Below are 22,490 nucleotides of genomic sequence, written 5' to 3'. Positions count from 1 at the left end.
TCATCAAAAAGGGCTGTAAAATGCTCACCCTAAAGTAACTCCACTACAGTTTATGAACGACTTGAAAAATGGAAGTAGCCTACTCCAAATTTTACTTCCAGTTCAAAACTACTAGTAATGCATTAAGAATATGATGAGTTTGATGTTACTGATAGCATAAGTATGCAGGTCTAGTCGACTCTAATAAGTGGTGAAAATGATGAGAAATTAAATTTAATAATTAAATGTAATAAATAGTTAGAAAAAATAATAGAAAAATCTATTTGTAAGATTTATAAGATCTATAAATAAGATCAAGTTTGGTGTTACCTTGAGACTTGGTGTGGAAAAAAGACCACAGCAGATAAACGTTAAACTGATTTAAATCACTTCATGTAGTAAGTGGTGAAATGTAGTAAACCATAATAATATGTCATAATTTATTAGCTAATTATTTTTATAACAATCAATTTGTCAATAAATGTAGTTGAACCACTTTGCAAACTTTTGTTCACATAGGGTGGTAGTTCAAAATGCAAAATAAATGTTTTACATTTAACCATTTAACAAATTCATTCTTTGTAAAAGAAGCAACAACTATGACTTTAGTTTTGAAAAAAGTTCGAAGTAGAAGTTACAATCAGTCACCCTTATGTGTTTGAAGCTCTGTTTGTAACTCATGAAAACAATAGATATTTAAATGCAAGACAAATGCAGATACATTCGAAACAGATAGAAAAAAACAAATATCTTTAATTTTGAACATGAACTGTAGAATCTCTTATAGATTTTAATATTAAATCTCAATCTATAATGGGCGTTTTTCAGGTATCAGAAAAGCACAGATGTCTCAGTAGCCTGTACAACAGGACCTTAAAACTGAAGCAGCTCAATAGTATTTAGCCATTGTTAATCTTATTACTTACACTTCTTACATTAACACATATCAAACTGTAGGTTTCAAAATATAGGTTTCAAAGTCTCAATTTGAATTAAGATTTTAATGCAAAAATCCTCATCACAAAAGAGCATAACTGCCTTGTGCATAGAATTATTGTCTTGTAATTGTTGGTTTACCCCGGAGAACCACAACAGTTCTTTAAGGTCCTGCACATCTCATCTAGTGGCTTAAGAATAGAAACAGAAAACTTTGCTTTGCCGTGTGTGTGATGCCTGCCCTGATGTTCACTTGGGTGTATATATATTTGCTGCAGCAGTTTATTGTGTGCTATGGAAACAGACAAGGCAACAAGTTGCTTCAACAAAAAATGTGGGCTCAGTGACTTTGTGAGCACACCCATAATTCTGTGCGTACATAGACATGAACCCTCTTCTATATAGACATTTAGCATTTAGTTTCATGTTATCATTTGAAACATTTTTTGGAGTTTTAATTTTTTTAGAAAATAAAATATATTTTTTAATAAATATTGAATCAGAAAGGACTTTTTTAAGGTTTTTATTTGTTTGACATGTTAGGTCAAATGAACAATACCATATATTCATTCTTCCAATAACTTAACCACTTATTCTCTTAAGGTTCACAAAGGTGCTGGAGCCTGTCCCACCTGTCACTGGGGGAGAGGCAGGGTAGTCTGGCTCAGGGCACAATGCCATAAATGCCGATTCATAAACTCTCTGTTGGAGCTGTGAATGTGTGCAGTCTTGCTGATGACCACAAGGGAGCGCCATCATATTGGTATATAGGGCACATTTTGTCATCCATGGTTCACGTTGAACAGCACGATGTCAACAAACTGAAATATGAGATGGCAGTATATCATATCACACATAGAGATTATCTGTGAGTTATGATTTTCTTCAATAATCTTTCTGTTGTCACACATAGTGTCTGTACTTATCTCACATTCGAAACAGTCACTCAGAAAATTATTATCAGCTCAAATAAGAATGGGGGGAACATCCTTCAGCTGTGGACTGTTTATTACTGAACAGGCTATTGAGACAGTGACTAACAAATAAAAAAACAGCATACAGATTCTGGTCAAACTGTCAGAGATGTATGTAAATAAATGACATACCTTTTATTATCTCCTTGGCATACAGTACACCCTCACACTTGACTCATCCACAATATTTCTAGCCACATATCATGTGCCCTCTTGGAGGCAGTAAATAAATAGTAGTTCTATTCCAAGTATTTGAGTGGGAGTAATGTAATGAGGATTTCTCCACCGTTGATTCTCACATTCATTAACCTAATGTGAGCTATGATGTGGGAGTCATATGTAATAAATAAATAAATAAATAAACACATAAATAAATAAACACATAAATAAATAAATGGATCTTTTAAAAAATTACCAAAAGCAAATTTAAAACTTGGGCAAAAATATCAGTTATAGTGACATAGAACCTCCTACAAAAGTGAACCGCTGTATTTAAGGCATTCTGTTAATCCTTAATACAGGGCATGTTAAGTTCAGGTGTGTAACTTTTATGAATGGCAGGCACTAAGATTTTGGATTGTCGTGTAAATTAAATCTGTATCATTAATCTTTATGTATCAAGAAGGTTAAACAAATATCCAAATTTATACTTTTTATTCATTGGAATGCTTTGCGGGGCTTTGTATGTGCCACATTCATCAGCTACTTCTGTTAACAGTCACTGTTACAGTCAGTGAGCCACAGGAAGTCACAGCTTGGTATGCTGTGGTATTTGACACATGTTCAGTATTTTAGCCAGAAACAGGCATAATGGTCAGCTATTTTGAGACCTTTAAATAGGGCTGATCACTAATGCTCGGAACCCCAACCTCAAAAAGGTCAGCGATGGCCCATTTTCCTAAAAACCAACATGTTAGTGTCCCTTCACACACACTAACTAACATCAGGGAGATCTTGGGCTGTTCTATTAATAGCAGGACTTGTATTACAGTGTGGAACTTTACTGTTAAGCTGGTGAGCTGATGACATTTAGGTTGAAGTGCCTGGTGAAGAGTTTGGAAATGAGTGTCAATCTTTTCCTCTTTGAAATTAGTCTCTCTCAAGCACACTGAGTCAGTTTTTAGTCAGTATTTTCTGAATTCCAGCTCTTAGTTGGTCATCTCCCCGTTACATGTGTACGTTTGATGCTGTATGGACATGATCATGCATAATTTTGACCATCAGAGGTAATGACTGCACCGAACAAGTCTTTGGAAAGCTTTTTTGAAGTCTTCATTAAAGATGGTGTAGATGAGGGGGTTGATCAGAGAGTTGAGATACCCCAACCACGTCAGAAAGTCAGCCATCTCCATTGAAGTACTGCAAGCACCACAGGTATTGACGATAACCTCTTTGACAAAAAATGGTAACCAACAGATGACAAACGCCCCAATGATCAATCCCAGTGTAGATGCTGCTCTGCGTTCCCGTGAGCCTGAAATTCGTGGTCCTTGGTAGAACTGACTCCGACGTGATTCACTACGTGACTCATGCCGGCGCGACTTGCATTGGAAAGCCTTAACCGACACACGCACCCGTTCACGTGGAGGTTCCTCAGTTGACGGCTCAGAGAAAGACTTTTCTGGTGGGCTTACGGGCTCTGGACTACGAGGCCCCCCATCATTGTCATCCTCTCCAGCAGGGTAGGATGAGGGGATCATGCTCCCATTGGTCATGCATGAGTGACGGCTGGCTCGACTGGCCTCCCTACGCATATAGAGGGTCTGAGCTGCCCGGTAGATTTTGTAGTAGAGGATGAGGATGAGCAGCAGAGGGATGTAAAATGCTCCAAGGGTGGAGTACAACGTGAAGGCCATGTGATGGTGGATGATGATGCACTGGTCTTGCTGCTCTGCATCCCCACTGTAGTACCGCCATAGTAGAGGAGGAAGTGAGATGAGGATGGACAACAGCCACACCACGGCAATCATTGCACCAGCCCTGGCCCCTGTGCGTTTGCGTGAATACTCCACCGCATCAGTAATGGCCCTGTATCGGTCAATGGCAATTGCAGCAAGGTGCAGAATGGAGCAGGTGCAGCAGGTGATATCCACACTTAACCAGATGGTACAAACCACCTGACCCATGACCCAGCTTTCTTTCTGGATGTAAATGATACTGAAGGGCATGACCAGCACAGCCACCAGCAGGTCGGTTACTGCTAATGAGCAGATGAGGTAGTTGGCTGGGTGGTGCAATTTGCGGGTGACAACGATAGCTGTTATTACCAGGCAGTTGAAGAATGTAGTCAGGACGGCCAGTGCAGACAGGGTCAGTGTGAGAAGGATTTTACTGGGAGGAAGTTTAGTGGTTTCCAGTGACTCATAACATTTGCCTGTAGCAAACACCCCTTCAGTGCAGTTGGGGAAATCCATTCTGCAAGTAGAATGGAAAAACAATTGAGAATTAAACATAAAGGAACTTTAGGGAAATTTACTTTAGCTTTTTGGGGGGGGTGGAGGCAGACAATACTTTTCATGTGATTGCTGTGTTTATTGTTTCATGTTATGTAATCTGCCTATATGGAGTTCTCTTTTCCATTTGGCTTTTCTAAATATTCGCAGCAAATAACTTTGCTTTAGGTATTTCATACATGAACATGTTAGACTGAATGAAAGAAAGGTCAAAATATGATTTCAAACATAATGGATTTTAAAGACTACGTTCAAGATTTTAATTAATTACTGGCAATGCTTTTAAAATCTGCATAATTACCCGCAAAGGTTTGTGAAACTTTAAAAGTACCAATCTAGTAGTCCTTTCTTACCTTTTGAAGTTCTAACGTTAGTTCTTACGTTAGTTCAGTGTACAGTAGACAATCTGCTCTGGTCTTTCCTGCTGGCCAGATCTGCCATCATAATACTCCTGTCATTCATCAGCATCTGGGAGTGGAAGAGGCAAAGGGATAAAGAGAGAGAATTTATGTGGAAGTAAGAGAGAGGTAGAGAGAGTGACAGGAGATTGAAGAGAGAAATGAAAATGTACTTAGAAACACCAAAGTAAAAATGCAGCCAAGGACAAATACATTTATACAACAGTAAAAATCACTGCAGATGCAGAGAATCGTTTTTCTGAATTTAATTTTTGTGTTTACTGAATTCATGTAAAGCGCATTCTTTGGGTCTGGATCTGGGGACTACTTTTTTTTAATCAATTTGACTTCTGTCCCTCAAATGTGTGTTTTGTAGGATAATTATTAATATGGTTTCCATTTATTGTAAGATGACAAAATTGTTTCTACTAAAGCTTTTCAAATGTGATAAGGCATAACTGACTGTGGAAAGTACACATAATTTGGGAGTAATTTGATAACTTTTAATGCCATAATTACAATCTCTTAACAAACATCCTCTAAAAGTTTTATTGCAGTCCAAATAATATCACTGCACATTATATCACACAATGTAACTACTGATTGACCATTTATCTAGCAACAGCTTCTATGATTAAAATGTCCAGGTATGACTGTCAATGCGGTTCTCCTTCGCTCTCTGCATTGCTCAGTATCCTGAAGTCATGAGTGGGAACTGTTGCTATAGAAACACAAGAAGTACAGTAGTTTTACTTAATGTTGTGATAGTGCCGTGGCATCCAAACTCTGACTGTCAGGTCTCTACTGAGACTGTTCGATTCTCAAGTGTTAGGTCTGGTGCTAAGTAGGTGGGTGGGTAATTGGGGTGGCAAGGATATATGACAGCTGAATGTGATAGGAGATTTTCTTTCACTTAACCCTCACACAAGGTGAAGCGGCTGCTAAAAAATTTTACCATAAAATAATTTGGTTTTACCGTTGGACCATGTGGCCAACTCTTACTAGTGCGAAACTGTATAAAAGGCTCCAAGTGGCATGAAATGCAAAATCAAGATGGAATTGTCTTTATTTTTTCATCATCTTTACAAACATGAACAGCTTATGTAATATGTAGGTGAAGTTCACCAAGAGCAGTGCAGAGGCATACGTGAAGTATTGTTTCACTACCTTACCTTAAGGAGTGGGCATTGGCACTCCCATTGCCAGACTGAGTCACCTGGTTTATCTCTGCTTACTGTTTTATTGCATAAAAGAAATCATTTTTACTCTTTATTACTGTTGTTTGACATATGCTGACACAAAGAACCTTTGGGATTTCTCAGCTTGTATTTCTAAATATTATGTACACTGTATACACAGTTTGTTGAAAACAGGAGTTTTAGCCTCCTGGCAAAGGTTTTAAAATAGATTTTCAGGCTCAGTGCAAAGGAAATGACTTCCGAAAATGAAGTTTTACAAAACACTTAAAAAGCTGACTCCTTGCTAAGAAGAGTCAGGTACAGTTCGTTTTATTATGCTGGCAGAAAAAAATGAATTTAAAAACAAATTGTTTTAACCTATCCAGAACAAATTGCTTAGCTACTGTGAAGTTCAACAATAAGGAGGATTTGTTCCCTTATGCCTGTTATTTCAGGCTTTAAGGATGATAAACTGTCTTTGTCTCTGTTTTGATACAATTCTACACTTTTTCCGGTTTACTCTCGGATTAATTTGGAAGAAAATATAATATGCAGATTACTTGCCACAGATGGATTATAATTGTGGCTACACTGATGTATTCTCAGCTGTGCATCTTAAATTATTAGACATACAGTATTTGTATAGCACACAATGTTTCTGTATTCTCATGTGCATGCATATTTGTAACTGCAGTGACTGATGTTATGCACTAACAGTGTTTGCCAGTCAGTATATACAACTAATAAACAGTCAGTGTTGCCTTGAAATGTTCGAAAACAAAGGCTAAATCACAACGCAATCTGAAAATAAGTAGCAGTATAAACCTGCTCACCACTGTGGTCAGAACTAAAGTGAACTTGCATGAATTCAATAAACAGAGAACAGCTTCATTTAGAGATTGATAATCACACTGCATTAAAATGATACCATAACTTTAAAATGTGTGTTTTTTTATTGATAGGTTATGGTAACAGGTAAAATAAGAACGGCACACTGTGATAGTGCTCAGTAATATTTAATGGGCTCTATAGTTTATTATTCAGCATTTAAATAACTGTTTTTAAAATGCAACAATTTAAGATGCAAGGTTATTATGAGGCTGTAATATCAAGATACAGTGTAAAAATATTGTATGATGATGCCAATGCTGTCTACAAGCAACAGATTCAGGTTGCACAGATAACAAGGAGGCTGACACAGCAGTAACACGTTAAAATATTTCCTTGGAGATGGAGATATAGAGATTACTATAATCCACCCTGAGTTTACTCACAGCTCGAACTTATGTGCAAACCAGTTATATGTACAAACACATACAAATACTGACATCACTCTAATTTCCAAACAACTTGCATTCAACACTTACATTCAATCACTATTTCTGTCCTCCAAAGGTTCATCTATCACATTCAGTCCAATCTCTCAAGCAGTTTGGCCTAGACAGGACATCAGGCTGCCAAGTGTTGTTTTGACGAAGCTGATTATGTGAGTGACAGGTCTAAGCTCCATGTGAGCACAGAGCATCTCTTATTTATTTACTGCTTCTGTCTCTATATTTATCTGCTTGTCAAAACCTGCTGCTATTTGGTAAATTATGAAGTTGGTCCAAAAAGGAAATGCTGCAATGACACTGTCTAAGGTGCCACACAAAAGTGAAAATTAAGATTCATTTTAGCTAGGGCATAAAAGCACTCTGCTTAGTGCTTAGTGCTTACTACTACAGTGGATGATGACAAACCATTTCCTCAAATATTTCAATTACATTTTATTTCATGTAGCTGTTTTTAATTAATTTTCAACAGATTAATATTTTATGCAGAGAAGTATGAATACAGAACAATAAAAATAGTTTTTAATGGTAATGTGTGATTAAGTGATTCATATAGTTTTTAGTGATTCATACTCATTCTGACCTGCATTCTACAAAAGAGTGATATCACTCCAATTTCTCAGAGTCAGCTAAACTGCTGTCATGTTCCCTTTGCAGCAGTCCCTGTTCTCACTCATTGACCTGTGTCCTTGTTTTAAGCTTGGCTGGACCAATTCACGCGCATCACAGCTTGGGTTTCACTGCACAAGCAAAGGCACATCATGTCACCAGCAGGTTTCTCTACCTGCTTCCTACAGATATAAGTATTAGCTGCTGAGATGCTCCCTAATGACTGGATTTGATTTAACTGGTTCAGGCGCTCAAGAAACAGGGCAGAGCTTTTGCACATTTTGTTGAATAGCTTAATCTTCTTTTGAAATTGTTTAGTTTGTAGAAACAAATGGACAAAGTTAATAGCTTTACCACAGTGTTTGTTGTATTTGAACGGTGTGAACCAACTGATTTATTGAATGTACAGGAAGTACTGTCTGGCTAATTTTTATATAATAAGTGCAGCCACTTATGGTCTGAGTTTAGGTCAAATAAAGACATAAATTCTTCCACTGGATGTAAAGTAAAGTGCTTTATTTGTCATTATACACACAAGGCATACAATGAAATTGCATCAGTCCTGAGCCCCTGCGACTGAGCGCGCCACCACTATGGGCCAACCTGACCTGGTCCCTAACACACATGCTTTTATCTGTAGGGGAAACCGGAGCACCTGGAGAAAACCTACACAAACCCAAGGAAAACAGAGAGAGGGGAACTCCACACAGAAAGGCCCAATCCAGTCCAGGGATTGAACCCAGGACCTCCTTGCTGTGAAGTAAGAGTGCTAACCACTCTTACACCGTGCTGCCTCTTCTTTTATTTCTTTGTTTTCTTTTGTTTTTTAAAGAGAAAATGTAAGTTGAGTCTAGGTCAGAGTGACCAAACAATTTATCAAAGCTCCTGCAGAAAGGAAATGTGGTGGCAAAATTCAGCTTGCTCTTTGTACAGATGATAGAATAAAATGTCTCAATTACTGCTAAGCAGACTGAGATTTGTTGTTACACAGTTGTGCATCAGTAACACGTGGAGGGAAACAAAAATCTTGCATTAGGCTGCAAAGAGGAAGCTATGTTTCTCATAACAATACAATCACTGTTAAAAAAAAGTCTGAAAATGGCTTGAAAAAAGTACTGTAGTGCCAATCTATGGGATTGATTTCCTCTTTGTGCACAGAAATCTCATTATCACCTTGAGTTAATAATAGGTATACCTTTAATGCACAACTTCTCTGACGCAGCTCATGCTTTCTTTCCTGCAAGCACTACACTGTGGGATCTGTGGTATACTGTAGGTATACTGTAATGTGAAATAAGACTGAAGAAAGAAGAAGTTCTCCATAATAATAGGAGGAAAAAGCATCTGTTCAAGCCTGCAGTGAGCAGCATTTGAATTCCCATATAACAATACTGATTAAATGTGACTATAGCAATAAATGCCTGAGGCATTCTGTACTGAGTTTAAAATAAATGAGTAATTGTTACCAGTGTCTGTCATCAACAGTTTTGTTTCTACTGCATGAAGGATATGAACATTTTTGACTTTGTGGCAAACAGTCCTACATATCTAGAGGCTCCAAATCAAAGCGAAACAGCCACACAAGCCTCTGTGCATGTGGCACAGGGTGACATTGTGGGGAGGCACTGGACACACACAGCTGCATAAAAGATAATTTTTTTCTCTCTAAATCACTGAACATCCTGACAAAACAACTGCACAGTCCCACCAATGTTCTCTTGGTGTCCTCATCCAAATCACTGAGATTACTGAGAGAGACAGCGGAGTGGATCTTAATATTAATTACATTGTTATACTAACATAGAAACATCTGTAGAGCTGCAACCACCCACATGTGATGGGGTCAGTGGAGGCCCACTGGGATGATTTTTAAGCAGATTTTTTCAGCTCAATGTCACAAGGACAACATTACTCAGCCATTACACATTGCACACAAGTCAAAGTTAGTTTTTATATTCCAACGTCATAGATCAATAATATGGAATATAATGCTTGTTTCTTGTCTTTGTAAACTTCCTTTATTATTATGTTTGCCATCCAAGTGAAGTTCACCTACTGTGGCATCATATATACCAATTCTTATATGTAGAGTCAAAACACAGATACACTAATATATATAATTTGGGACTACCCTCTCATACAACCAACAGGACCAAAATTGGCAGTGCTTACCACTATAACACCCTACAAAATATAATTTTAAGCTGAAAAATGTGCTAAATATAAATAAATATTTTGAATAAATGTAGAAAGTATTAGCTGGAGTTTAAATTATTAAAATATTTTACAATGTAGCTACTTGTATGCCTACTGTATATTTATTTTTCTATATTTGTCTTAATGAAAAAAGACAATGGTGGGCTATTTATGTAGCTGCTTTTCACATTTATTTCAATCACTTACAGTATAACACATTGCCTTATACTGTGTTTTCTACACTTTTTACACACAAATATTATTTATTACTGTCAGTACCTAAAGTTGAAGGATTGTGTAGCTTGGTACAACCCAGAAGAGTAAACATAATTCATTTTTCACACAAGCAAAACACATTATATACAGCAAGCTTAACACAAAGGAAACAATTTCAGATATTATATGTGTTGAATCAGGTGCTAAACTGCCTGCAGTCCAAATCTGTCCCCACTAGAAAAGGTTGGCAAAATGAAAAACATGGCACAAAATGAAGCAAAAAATATGTCGGAGGCCGTAGAATTCCATAGCAAGCAACAATGGGAAAGCTTTCAAAATAAAAGATTTAGTCTCCTCCGTTCCCAAACACAGTGGTAAACATGCTCCTTCCCCAATCTTTTTTTATTTTTGTTGATGGCAACAAATTCAAAATGAGTAAAACTTTCCAACAAAGCAGTCAAATGTCTCAGATTCAGCATTTTATGTGTAGTCTTTGTACAATTTTAGTTTTATTGATTTGCAAATAGGTGTATTTGGACTTTACATTTTACAGAGTGTCTTGGGTTTTTTGGAACTTGGGTTGTGCACTGAGGATAATTTTGAGATAAATATGGGTTGTCGTAAGGCTAAAATTGTCAGGGGTCTGACCTGTGCCATTTACTTCAAAGAAATGTTTGCCCACAGTAGCTGCGAGAAAAGAGCACATCTCTCTGCAAATTAGTGCTACAGCGGTTTGACTATTGAATGGGAGAAATTATTCATTTTACAGCTTATGCGTACTTTGATATAGTTAATGGTCTGATATTAAAATGTTACAGCTATTAGGATACTGTTCTTCCCTAAAACAACAACAACACTATATATTATTTCTGTAAGCAGCTGAGGTAATTGCTCAGGAAAATAACAGAACACGTTGTAAATGCAGAGCCACCTACAACTAAGAATCATTGTTGTTTTTGTTGAATAAACATTGCCAGTGAATATAATTTGAAAGGTATATTTCTTTTAAAATCTATTTATCAAAGCAAATTACAGTAGTGGTATTTTGTATAAATATATTTTGCTATGGGGATTAATAAACAAGTCTGAGACGCAACCACTGCAAATAAAAGAAAATCAATCGACAAAGAAAGACATAAAAGATGCAGCTGAAGCTGTGATGCTCTGTGATGCCCCCACTATATGCAAACATCTTAACATCAAACACAGATTTGATTCAAAAGTTAATATCACTGTGGCTTTGCACAAGCTACCATTACATGTATGGCAGTCATGTGTCATGTTATTGTTATTGTCATGGTATTGTAGACTACGTTTTCTGTCTCCCCCTCTCTTTCAAGCAGACACACACATGCACACACACTTATGCTTAGGCGTATGAAGACATCAGTTTTAATTATCATCAGTAAACATTTTACTACAATTAAAAACATCTTCTGAATTATGTCAGAAAACAAACAATCCTCACACACATATAATTATCCCAAATACATAATCAGCCACATGAGTTTAATTAAAGTTCACCTCATGCATAGTTACTCAAACCAGCATGAGCTAATATCTTCTGCTAATGTTTACTGTTTTCCACAAGAGTTACCATGTAATGGGTGCACCTTTGTGTAAATAACCTGGATGGTGGCACTTAAGCGAATGGTTCAACTGATGTGAGGTTCATAAAAATACTCTTAATGCAGGAATATTATTTCAATGTTCTTTATTATCATGCCCTCTTTTCCCACTGCTGCAGGCGTATTCTGTTTGATACCAACATCAAGGAAACAATGACACAATAAGAAGGATAAATTTGATGTTTCTTATTTATACTTTGCTGTTCAGTAGCCAACTCTAAAGACTGACATGTCCTTGAAATGTCATCGACAGCAAGGGCCACAAAAATAGTCCCTCATCACAACAGAACTATCATGTGATAACACAACTTTGTCCCAAAAAATATGAAGTGTGATGACGTTCTATTGGCAGGAGTAACACTCTCACTCTGCAAAAACAATTTATAATTAGAATAAAAAAGTGTTCATATTTTGTCTGCAATTAAAAACTGAAAACAGGCATTTTCTTGGCATACTTTGTGTACATACTGCAAAAAATATGGTGCTTTGGTGTAGATTTTAAAAACATGTTAATAGAAGAAAATAGAAGAAAATCATAAACTACTTTAGTAAATGGAAAAGTAAATGGAATGAGGGAATTTCTGTTTGATATGCTGCTGACACAAGCAACATGCTCGTCACTGATGAAAACAGATGGATGATTAGAACTTGCAAGGTGAGAGAACACTCTGAGTGCAGCAGCAAGCAGCTTTACAGTAGAAATATGCTAAATAATGTCTTTAGAGGAGCTGCAGGGGTTTAATAAGACCCACATTACAATTGAATTATCCTGTGAGGAGTTGGAATTCCTTTTAGCATATATTGAGCTCATAAACTGATTCCTGGTCTCCTGGTGCCCAAACAGTAATTGCACAGCAAATAATAACTAGAAGTCTTAGATGCTAAGCCAATGTCAAGCTGAAGACAGAATGATCATTGGTTTGGTGAGATCAATTTAAGAATCATCTCATCATCAGAACTGGATCCAAATTGTCTGGTCCATTAGAATCATATGTCTTTGAATTTAATAGTGGTTTTAAACACTTTGATCTATGTGCATTTTCGAACTTTACAAGATTTATGTGTTACAAACTACACTCAAATAATCTTAAGCCAATTATGGATTCCTCAGAAAATATTGTCACAATTAGATGAAATTTGCTTAATTGTAAATAAGACAAAGGGAAGTCATTTAATGGATGTTTCTTGTAAACTCATCAACCAACCAACCCAGCCATATCTAAACAGAAATTAACATTTCCTATTTGTTGAATGACCTTAGGGGTTTGTTTAATACATCAGTTAGATTTTTTGTATACACAATGTAAGAAGGCATGACAATGTGCAAATAACTGGTATTTCGATTAGTGTGTTTCCAGATGAAATTGATTATAAGTGTTTGAAGCATCCCAAATTTTACTATATGCTCATTAAGACAATAATCAATGCACGGGACACTAGTAAATTAAATCATCCAGTTGCTCAGTCTAAAGAAAAAAGATACAATCAATTCAACAAAGACTTGTTGAGTCTGTTGACATCTCCCATTTCAAATGGGAAATGGGAGCTTGCTAATAAGTTGTTTATTGCATAGAAAAAGGGAGCAGTGTTTCGACCATCATCTTTAAAGTCTTGAAATTCTGGTGTGTGTAAAAGGTTAAATACTCAAACCCTTGTTGTTAGTCTGCAATCTACCACAGCTGAGCGGAACTGAGACTTTATATTTCCCTTCATGGTTCATCACACAAACAGTAGCTTGAGAAGACTACCCTCCATTAAAATATGACAGGCTGTTTTCTCCAGCAGCCGAAAATAACTATAAGAAACATATTACTGTTTGGTAACATCCATCAGCTGTAGTGAACATAAGACCATCACCTCGAACAAAAGTATCTAAAAAGAAGAGTGGATGGACAACAAATCAGGTGACTTTCCAACAGGAGACCACAGTTTGATACTAGTGTGAAAACTAGTGGTGTTTCTGTTATTGTAACCAGTTATGTGACATGTGATGTGCAGAAGACAGTGATTTTTAAAACAAATTGCAACTTTTCTTACTAACCCTAACCATGTTTTTTAGTAACCTTACCCAACCAATATATTGCACAGCTTTACATTCTGCATTTTTGAGTTTTTTCTTTCAAGGAAAAATTTTTACATCATCTGCCAAAATTTCATTATATGTCTGCTTCTCTACAGGGAGGTGCTCTTTCAACCCACAGTCCTGTTGTTTAATATCAGAGGGTTTGGACAAAGAACCTAATATGGACATAAAAACTTCAAAGTATTTATTTACAGCTTGGAACAATGGTCATTAAGCCAAAATCTAATACTACAATATCATCAGAATGAAGGACCGGTTTACTAAGTGCAATAAAACTGGGCTTAAACGCTTGGGGAACACATCTACAAGGGATATACTAATGCATTAAATAAAACCCTGCAGGGAACACAAGACCATTCACTCCACGGAAAGACGAAATTTTTGGCCTATACGCGTATTTTTCAGTACATTTACAACACATACAAATCACAAATAATTCACAAAAAACATGTGTTTTTGTCAAATTTTTGTGCAATACATCAATTAGCAGTGGATTCCATAAGTCTTACATTTGTTAGCATTTTTCACAAAAACACAGTCATTTGCAAAATACTCATGAAACATTATCCAGCCTGCATCTACAACCCACCCACATAGACAAAGTTAACAGCTTTGAAAGTAGCTGGAACAGTCGTTGAGGTCACTGTAAATTCTCATGAGATGAGTAATGGACAAGTATGGCACAATCAAATACTGTATTTTTTAAACACTCTTACACATCTGAACTCCTCATTTATAAAATGTTGAGAATTTAGTAAATAATTTTACCCTTAGTGGTCCATGAAGAACCCCCTGAAATGACACACAACTTGTGTCCCCAGCTAAAACTGAACTGAAATTGAACTACAAGCAGAGTGAAACCAGTGTGAAACCAATGTGAAATTTGTGTTCAGACCTTTTAGATTTTTAACATGACATTCCCAAACTTCTTCATCATTTACATTCTCTATGATCTAATAATTAAATGTGGACATGCAGCAACTCCCCCATTTCCTCTCTGAATCTGAAATTCAAAAGCAAATTAGGTTTGAACTTTGACATATTTCTTGCATTCACAAGATGTTTTTCATTTGTGTTGCAAAAAGCACTGTTTAGAAAGAAATCAACACAAACAAAAATCAATCAATGTCACATGAAGGATGAAGAAAACTCTTTTTTTTCATCTTTCCTTGGAGCATCAGGGAAATATTGGAGGGAGAAAAATGAGTGTACACTTTTTTATGTTCGTGTAATAATCAAAGAAAATAGCTGGGATTGCAACCTTCAGCCTTTACAGATGCAGGGTCTGTGACAGTGGAAGAGGTTTTGAAAGTCCTTGTGTGATTCCTGTTTTAATGGTTAGTGTACATAAAGTCATATAATTGATGAATATGCATAAATGTGAAAGATGTACCCTGCCATGCAGATAATTGTATTGAGCTTGGGTACGGTGATAGTGACGTTGCTCAGTCAGACTGTCTGTATGGAGATGCAATATTAAACTAGTGTGTGTTTGGCAGCCTAACTACAAGCAACCTAGAGATTGTTGTTTGGTTCTGGGGATTATCTATTATTAATAAACATATCAGAGCTCAACAAATGGAACAACAGCTACCGGACGCTACAATCGAGACCATACATAACCTCTGTTCATGTTAGCAGCTTAGATATGTTGTGAATCGTGTGGCATTAATGTGGACTTCAAAGGACAAGTATGGCACCTGAGGTATTCATTTTATCAGACTGTGGTTACACACAATCCTGGTTAGTGGCTTTTGATAATGTCACAGGATTTGATTATAATTGTAAGGACGTAAAATAAAGAGAAGCATCCTTGCGAAAAAACTGAAGAACAAAAACTGCCCTCCCAAGAAGAACAGCAGCATCAGCACCTGCTCCAAAAATGCTCTAAATTATTTTTCTTCAAGTGACAAATGATACTGTTGTGGTAGTAGTTGGCACTACATGGCACTAGTTGGACCCTCATCGGCAGCTGCTTGTTGGCTCATTGCTCCCTTTGAGTGAGAGAGACCACTCACCTCAGCTTAGGCACTGTAGACACCACCGTATTAACAACGGCAGGACAATTTGTAACTTCCTATCAGGCATATTCTTGATTAGAAGTGTGAAAATGGCGAGTTAATCTGCTTCATTTGTACCCTGTCCCAGTACATGCACCCGCTACCTTTGAACGTGCTCTGCACAACCATACAGGTAATAAATTTGATTATACTTGCGTCAGTCCCTGCTGTAGGTATAACATGGGCACTAGATGGCTGAATGGAGAATATGCCACAGTGATGAAGAAAACTGTATGGTGGCATAGAAACCCTACTGCTAACAAGCAGGGGAACAGAGAAATTGTAGAGCAAAACAGACATACAATAACACAAGCTCAAACGTTCACAACAGCATAGCCCACTTGCACATCCTATAGTGTAATGTATTTTGAATGCTGGGACATAAATTAATCTTTAGTCATTATCAATTACAATAAACAAGAATACATTGTAGTATATGGGAGCTAACATCTCTGTACTGTTGTCAGTACTGTTCTGTGAGTCTGACTTCATGGCTGTGTTGTAAACCTTCTGGAAGGCAGAGACAAATGACATTGCCATGTTGAATAAAGCATTGAACTGGAAAACAATTCTATGAGGAGAAAAGGACAAACAATTTGGAGGACTTGTTGACAGAAATATTTACATCTTACTTTTGACGATAGACCAGTGCTTCCTAAAGTTAGAATTGTTCAGCCATGTTAGTGGGAGTTTGCACTACCAAGGGGAAGAACTTGAAGCAGAACAATGTAAAATGAATTTAATTCACTTGGATACAAAATAAAAAACGGGATTTGTGTGTTGCCAGCAAGGTTATCAAGATTCATCTACAAGGCTGTTACAAGGCTTTATATGGGTGAAATGTAATTAAAAAAAATTTTTTTTTTTTTTATTAGTTAAGCGGGATACATTTAGAATAGTAGACATCTGATGTTACAATGCCAATCACACACTCCATGTTGCATTGATTTAATGAAAGGTTAGCAAGAGCTGTTGCAATGCAAGTGTTGTACATGACCTGGTCTTTACTAAGGACTAAACTGTCTATAGAGCAGTCCCTAAAGCGGGAAATACAGGCCTTGGCTTTACAACCCTGGCCTGTCTGGCATGGTCCTTTACTACGTTTATAACTCATAAAAGTATTGTCATTTTTGAAACATCTAACCACAGGACAGAAAAAAGGAGACACAATACGTTGAATATTTTCACTATAAATAGCCTGTGGTCTTCCCCTGTTTCCACCCTCAAGACAAATTTCGCATCTTAAGCCAAGGCTCAAGTATGACATGTTGCTCGTTTCATCAAACTGTGCTGTTTTGTGGAATGTAATGGACATTGCAGACTTTAGGTGCTGCTCTTGGGGCTTTACGCTTTTACTTTTGTTCCATTAGGAGTCAATTTAATACTAGAGGCCAGGAGGAGAGGCCATCTCTCAGACATGAGCCACTCTATTAGATGTGTCCAGTTGATGGGTGGTCTCTTCAGGGCTACCTCAGCACCGACAAGTTATTCAGAGACAGGTACTACTTTGGCTGTAAAAAGCTCATTGCTGCACTTTTCTGCAGGATTAATTTCTTTTAACAAAACAAATAGGTGCAAGCAGAAAGGTGTTCCATCTGTTTATTATTCTGTTGCTGTATGCTATCTCTCTCCCTCTCTTATACACATAAACAAACACAGAGCTGTCCCTGCTTGTGCTGGCATGCTGTCCTGCTTTTGAAGACCCCTAAAATGTCTTCAAAGATCCATGAAAAAGCAACGTGCACTGTCTAGCATTTGCATACTTTTGGCAGCTAGCACTGGCATAAAAATTCCAATCTAATTTGAATTTTCATCTGTCATGGATTGGTGACAATTAATTAAATGTTGATTCCCGAAGGCCATGGGTTTTTTAACATAGGAGTGAAGTTGTTACGTAGTTCTCCTCATAAAAGGCAGTTTTGGCAGACACATAATAGAAAGAGTGTTAAAAGAAAAAGGCCTGTTTTACTGACATGAATAGGTAAGATATGGAGACAGACTTTGATTGAGGCTCTTGCCTCTGTGACATGTCAGTGAAGCTATACAGATGTACATCATCAGTATCTGTCTGGATATTGTTAGTAGCCTGTGGAAAAGAGAAAAACACCAAAACCTAACTCAGTTCATAGGTCTTTCTTAGAAGCTACATAAATCTTTTTTTCTTTGGGAAAATGTACTTCAACCTAATTTACATGACATAAGCATAAGAGTAGAGGAACCTCACAAACTGCATTTGTCTATTTGTGACATTTTACAGAGGTAAAGACAACTCTGTCACAGGCAATGACAAACTGAAATTTAAGAGTATACACCCCAGCTAACAAACAGTCACCATTAGGTCACAGAACATAAGGCTCTCTCTAGTTTGAAGGTGGTAGAATTTTTTGAGATTATTAGAAGTGCAAATAGCTTAATGTGGAATCATCAAAAGCAACTGCGTAAAAACACAAAGACAGTGACTAATTAAAAATATTGAGCTGCTTGTCCATGTACCAGCCATATAAACTACAGATAACATAGCCTTTTAACATTTACACAAAGTATTTCTATGGATCAATATTCTTTTAGTTCACAGTTAAGATTCAGCAGGTAAAAAAACAAAACAAATATACCTGAGCACCTTTCATGCACCCGATAAACAGAGCTGAAACACTGGTTAAATATCATTGGAAAAACAAGAAAAAAGGTCTTTTACTCTTTCAGATTGGCTGATCTTTGATATTTTGCTTTCTGGCTAGTAGGGTAATTCACCCTCTAAAATTCGTAAATAGTGCAATGCCAAAACATCCATTTAACAGGTGACTCAGCGGAGACCTACAGCCACTCTCTCTTTCTAATGCATTTGGCATATTTTGATATAAAGCATGCTGTCTGGGGTTCACTGAAGTCACCTTTTCAAATTCACAATTTTCACCTACCTCTTACATTTTGGGGTCAATTATGCGCAAATACTGATGTCAAATGCAGATTTTCATAAACTTGTAAGGATGCTTTTACCTTTTATCACTTCTCCTACCATAATAGGCTGTAGGAGAATTAGTGGAGAGCTTTTGTGATGCTTTACTTGCGTATCTGTTTTTACTGTTGCACTCTTGCTATTTTATGTTTTCCATTTGCTGTTAATGGTCTTTCATTCTCCTTGTGTTTGATGTTTTAGTGCTTCTCTTTACTTTTATCTTCCTTTTTATAGCGTGGTCTGTATGTTTGTCCTGTAGACCACTTTCCAACCATAGTCAAGAAATATGTAAGTAAAAAAACTATTAAAGCTTTAGTGCAATTATAGGATGAAACCTAGTAAATTTCCCCCACTGCCCTTTAATGTGAACATAAATGTAGTTCTAATTGTCGGACATCAAATTACAATAAGAACATAAGCAAAGAAGGAATACTGTACAAAGAATTGTGAAGATGTCCTGCTTCCAAATGTCTTCAGTATAAGTGATGGATTGCTATTGGCATCAGTGCAGATGGCATTTAGAGTTTAAATAGGCATGTACTGTAGCTAAAGTACACTAGTCTCATTTGAAACAGAACAGAAAGATGAATAATAGTTCTAATCAGTGTTGTATGTACTAGCAATATGAAAAAATGTTTTTAAAAATAATTAAATGGGACTGGTGAATTAGTAAATAAAAGTAGACTTGGCTTAACTGCAACAGGAAGAGCTACACTAGATACTTGCTGCTCCATGGTCTCATCATCTGCAACCACAATGTGTCCTTGGTTTGACTCTGCCACTCTTCACTGACGTCCCTTTTTTCTTTTTCTTTCCAAGATAACTTCCCTGCTGTAATTAAGTACCACAAGTAAATGTGTCTCTATGGCTAAGAAGAGCTCAGTGTGGAGACTTCCTTCACTATTTCAGTCATTAAATGAAAGGGTCCTTAATCCGATCCAGCACTGACGAAATTGTTGCTTTTATTGCACCTAAATTTAAAGACAAATTTGTTGTGACTTTGCAGTAAGGCCATATATGAACCTCTCCATATTTACATCCCTCAAGATTTTTGTATCCTAACCATAGCAAATCTACGATGACTTTTTCTCTAACCATAGCTACGCCGTAGCTGCCATGTGCCAATACTGACAGACTTTTTAAAGTGTTGCCATTGGACATTGAAAATGCATAAATAAATACAACTGGCATTGATATTAGTCTGGGCTTTTGCAGAGTTCCCCAATGTTGACATTCGTGTCACACAGTGAGATTCAATAGACACAAATGCACACAATCAGCTGTATGCACATGCACACTCATGGGAATGCACACGAAAAAGCTTGCAAGTCTCTAACCTACGTGATTCCCTCAGTGTCTGACCCTTTACAACACCAAACCAGTCCAACAGTAATCCTGCGCAAATGCTGCAGCACACACACAAACATACACACACACACATACACCCCCCTCACATGCACTGTAATGCTCTCATCCACACACACTGTTCTTCCAGATCACACATAATGTCGGGGGTTGGATCCTCCATGAGCTGCTCCAGAAGAGCTGAACAAACGGGTAAAAAAAAAATAAAAAATGCATGGAGAGCATGTTGCATAATAAAATAATAAAATCTACCCCAGTGGAGAAGTTCCTGTAAGCAGATACACTATGTAGACACCCACAAACACAAATGCAACCACTAGAGAGCCTTACTTTCAGATCAACGAAGAGGAATCTCCTCATCACTACTCTGTCATGGTGAGCCAAGTCAAGATCTGGCCAGTAGTTAGTCAATGCCAATCACTCTATACAGCTGCATGTAGCTTCTTTTTTGTTTGTTTGTTCTCTGTCATACATAATTGAAACCACCCTCTGATTATAATGTAGTCACTCCCTTAGACCTAAGGGGACAAATAAACTGTGATTGGATCCTGCTCCACTGACACATTGAAACGTGTTTAGTAAGACAAATATACATAGATACATTTCATAAAGTCTACAAAATTATACATCCCTGACTTTGTTTAGTTATATGCATGAAAATAGTTATGCTTAGCACAAAGGTGGAGGCAAATCTCTCTGCATAGGTTTTTAAATGGATAAGTGACACCGCTGATGAGACCTTCATATTTCCAGAACCAGTTAAGATGACAACATCCCATTTATGCTCATATTAATTAAATCCAGCGTGCACATCACGCAGAGTGACTGTCTAGAAACTACTTCACAATTTCGGTCCAGGAATTCAGAAGCGTTGCCCGCCTAACTAAATCCCTTAACAAATGTATGACCTGCAGAAAATGAACTTACCGGGCTTCCGTTGCACAGATTATATGACAGAAGAAACCAGGCAACGAGAGGAGAATATTACATTCCCATTGATGTCCATTCACAGCACAGCGACGCTCACGCCGACACCCCTCACTGTGTCGACGGAGCGGGGACGCGCAAACGGGAACGCGCTGCCTGGCTACAGACAGACCAAAGGAGAGATGCGTCTGTAAGGAGGAGGTGTGAAGACAAGATAAGAGTAATAACAGCCCTCCTGTAACCAAGGGTAATAAGAAGACAATCGTTTTCTCTACCAAGTTAATGCGACATTTCCCGTGAAACTTCATCAGAAGGAGTCTGTGTCATTATCATCATACTCTGATCTTACCCTATACTGCTTTATTTATGCAGCCTAATTGTGAAGATAAAAGTCTAAAGAGAATGATATTAAATGTAATATTCCACTATATTTTGCTTAAAAACAAAGAAAAAAAATGAAACAAATTAATTAATGTCCCAAATCTATTTACATTTGAATATAAAACAGCAAGCCATAAACTTGTTATAATCAGTAAATAATAGAACATTTACGTATTGGGCTTATGGAAAAATTATATTTCGGGATTACTCTATAACTTTTCTGAGGCTAAAGAAACCATAAGTGTTACAGTGGCCAGCAGGATAAAATACTCCAGACACCTAATAACTGACCTGAAGCCTCCTTTCATCCCTTGTAGTTGTTAAGTTTGGGACTTAGACTTGGACCAACATTTTGTGCCAGACATGAGAGAAAATCTGGCCACGAAATGCTCTATAGACTGCGAAAATTTATAGACATTGTTTAAAAAAAATATGCAAGTTGCTCACATTAACAAGTTGGTTCACAGTATCACAGTAACACTCACTTATTTTACAGCGAAGGTGTGAAGTCATTTAAAGCAGAGGGGATGGAAAGGTCCATTAAAGAGTCGAAATATATTATGTAAGAATCTACAAAAGGCTGATTTAAATGTAGAAAAGGCCATTGATGTAATTTTGGTAATATTAGGGGTATGGGTGATGATGTAATTAGGGAATTGGAAAACACTGGTTATAAAATGAGCTGGCTCGTGATCTTGATTTGGAGGTGTTGTGTTACATTTTCCATCAATCTCCCAACGCACCTCCTTCTGAACACTGCAGCTCTCCCTGCTGTTAATGTAGCTGGGTGTTATGTAAATGTGTAGTCACTTTTCTTGTA

General features: G+C 37.2%; 1 protein-coding gene across 1 annotated transcript; it reads right to left on the bottom strand.

Moving 5' to 3' along the window:
• Positions 1-714: 714 nt before the first annotated feature.
• Positions 715-21,438, bottom strand: htr1fa (5-hydroxytryptamine (serotonin) receptor 1Fa). Its single transcript, XM_067517343.1, has 3 exons — positions 21,290-21,438; positions 4,696-4,810; positions 715-4,304 (listed from the first exon to the last, which is right to left on the bottom strand). Exon 3 carries the CDS (start codon positions 4,301-4,303, stop codon positions 3,110-3,112), a length of 1,194 nt encoding a protein of 397 aa, XP_067373444.1. The 5' UTR covers position 4,304; positions 4,696-4,810; positions 21,290-21,438; the 3' UTR covers positions 715-3,109.
• Between the last annotated feature and the right edge of the window lie 1,052 nt (positions 21,439-22,490).

Source organism: Channa argus, chromosome 9 (assembly GCF_033026475.1).
Source record: "Channa argus isolate prfri chromosome 9, Channa argus male v1.0, whole genome shotgun sequence".
Classification (NCBI taxonomy): domain Eukaryota; kingdom Metazoa; phylum Chordata; class Actinopteri; order Anabantiformes; family Channidae; genus Channa; species Channa argus.
Note: the sequence above shows the minus strand (reverse complement) of the source record. Positions and strands in the feature narration are given on the sequence as shown.

What these genes read in the sequence shown, in the direction of transcription:
- htr1fa (XM_067517343.1), bottom strand. Translation starts at nt 4,303, where the DNA reads ATGGATTTCCCCAACTGCACTGAAGGGGTGTTTGCTACAGGCAAATGT.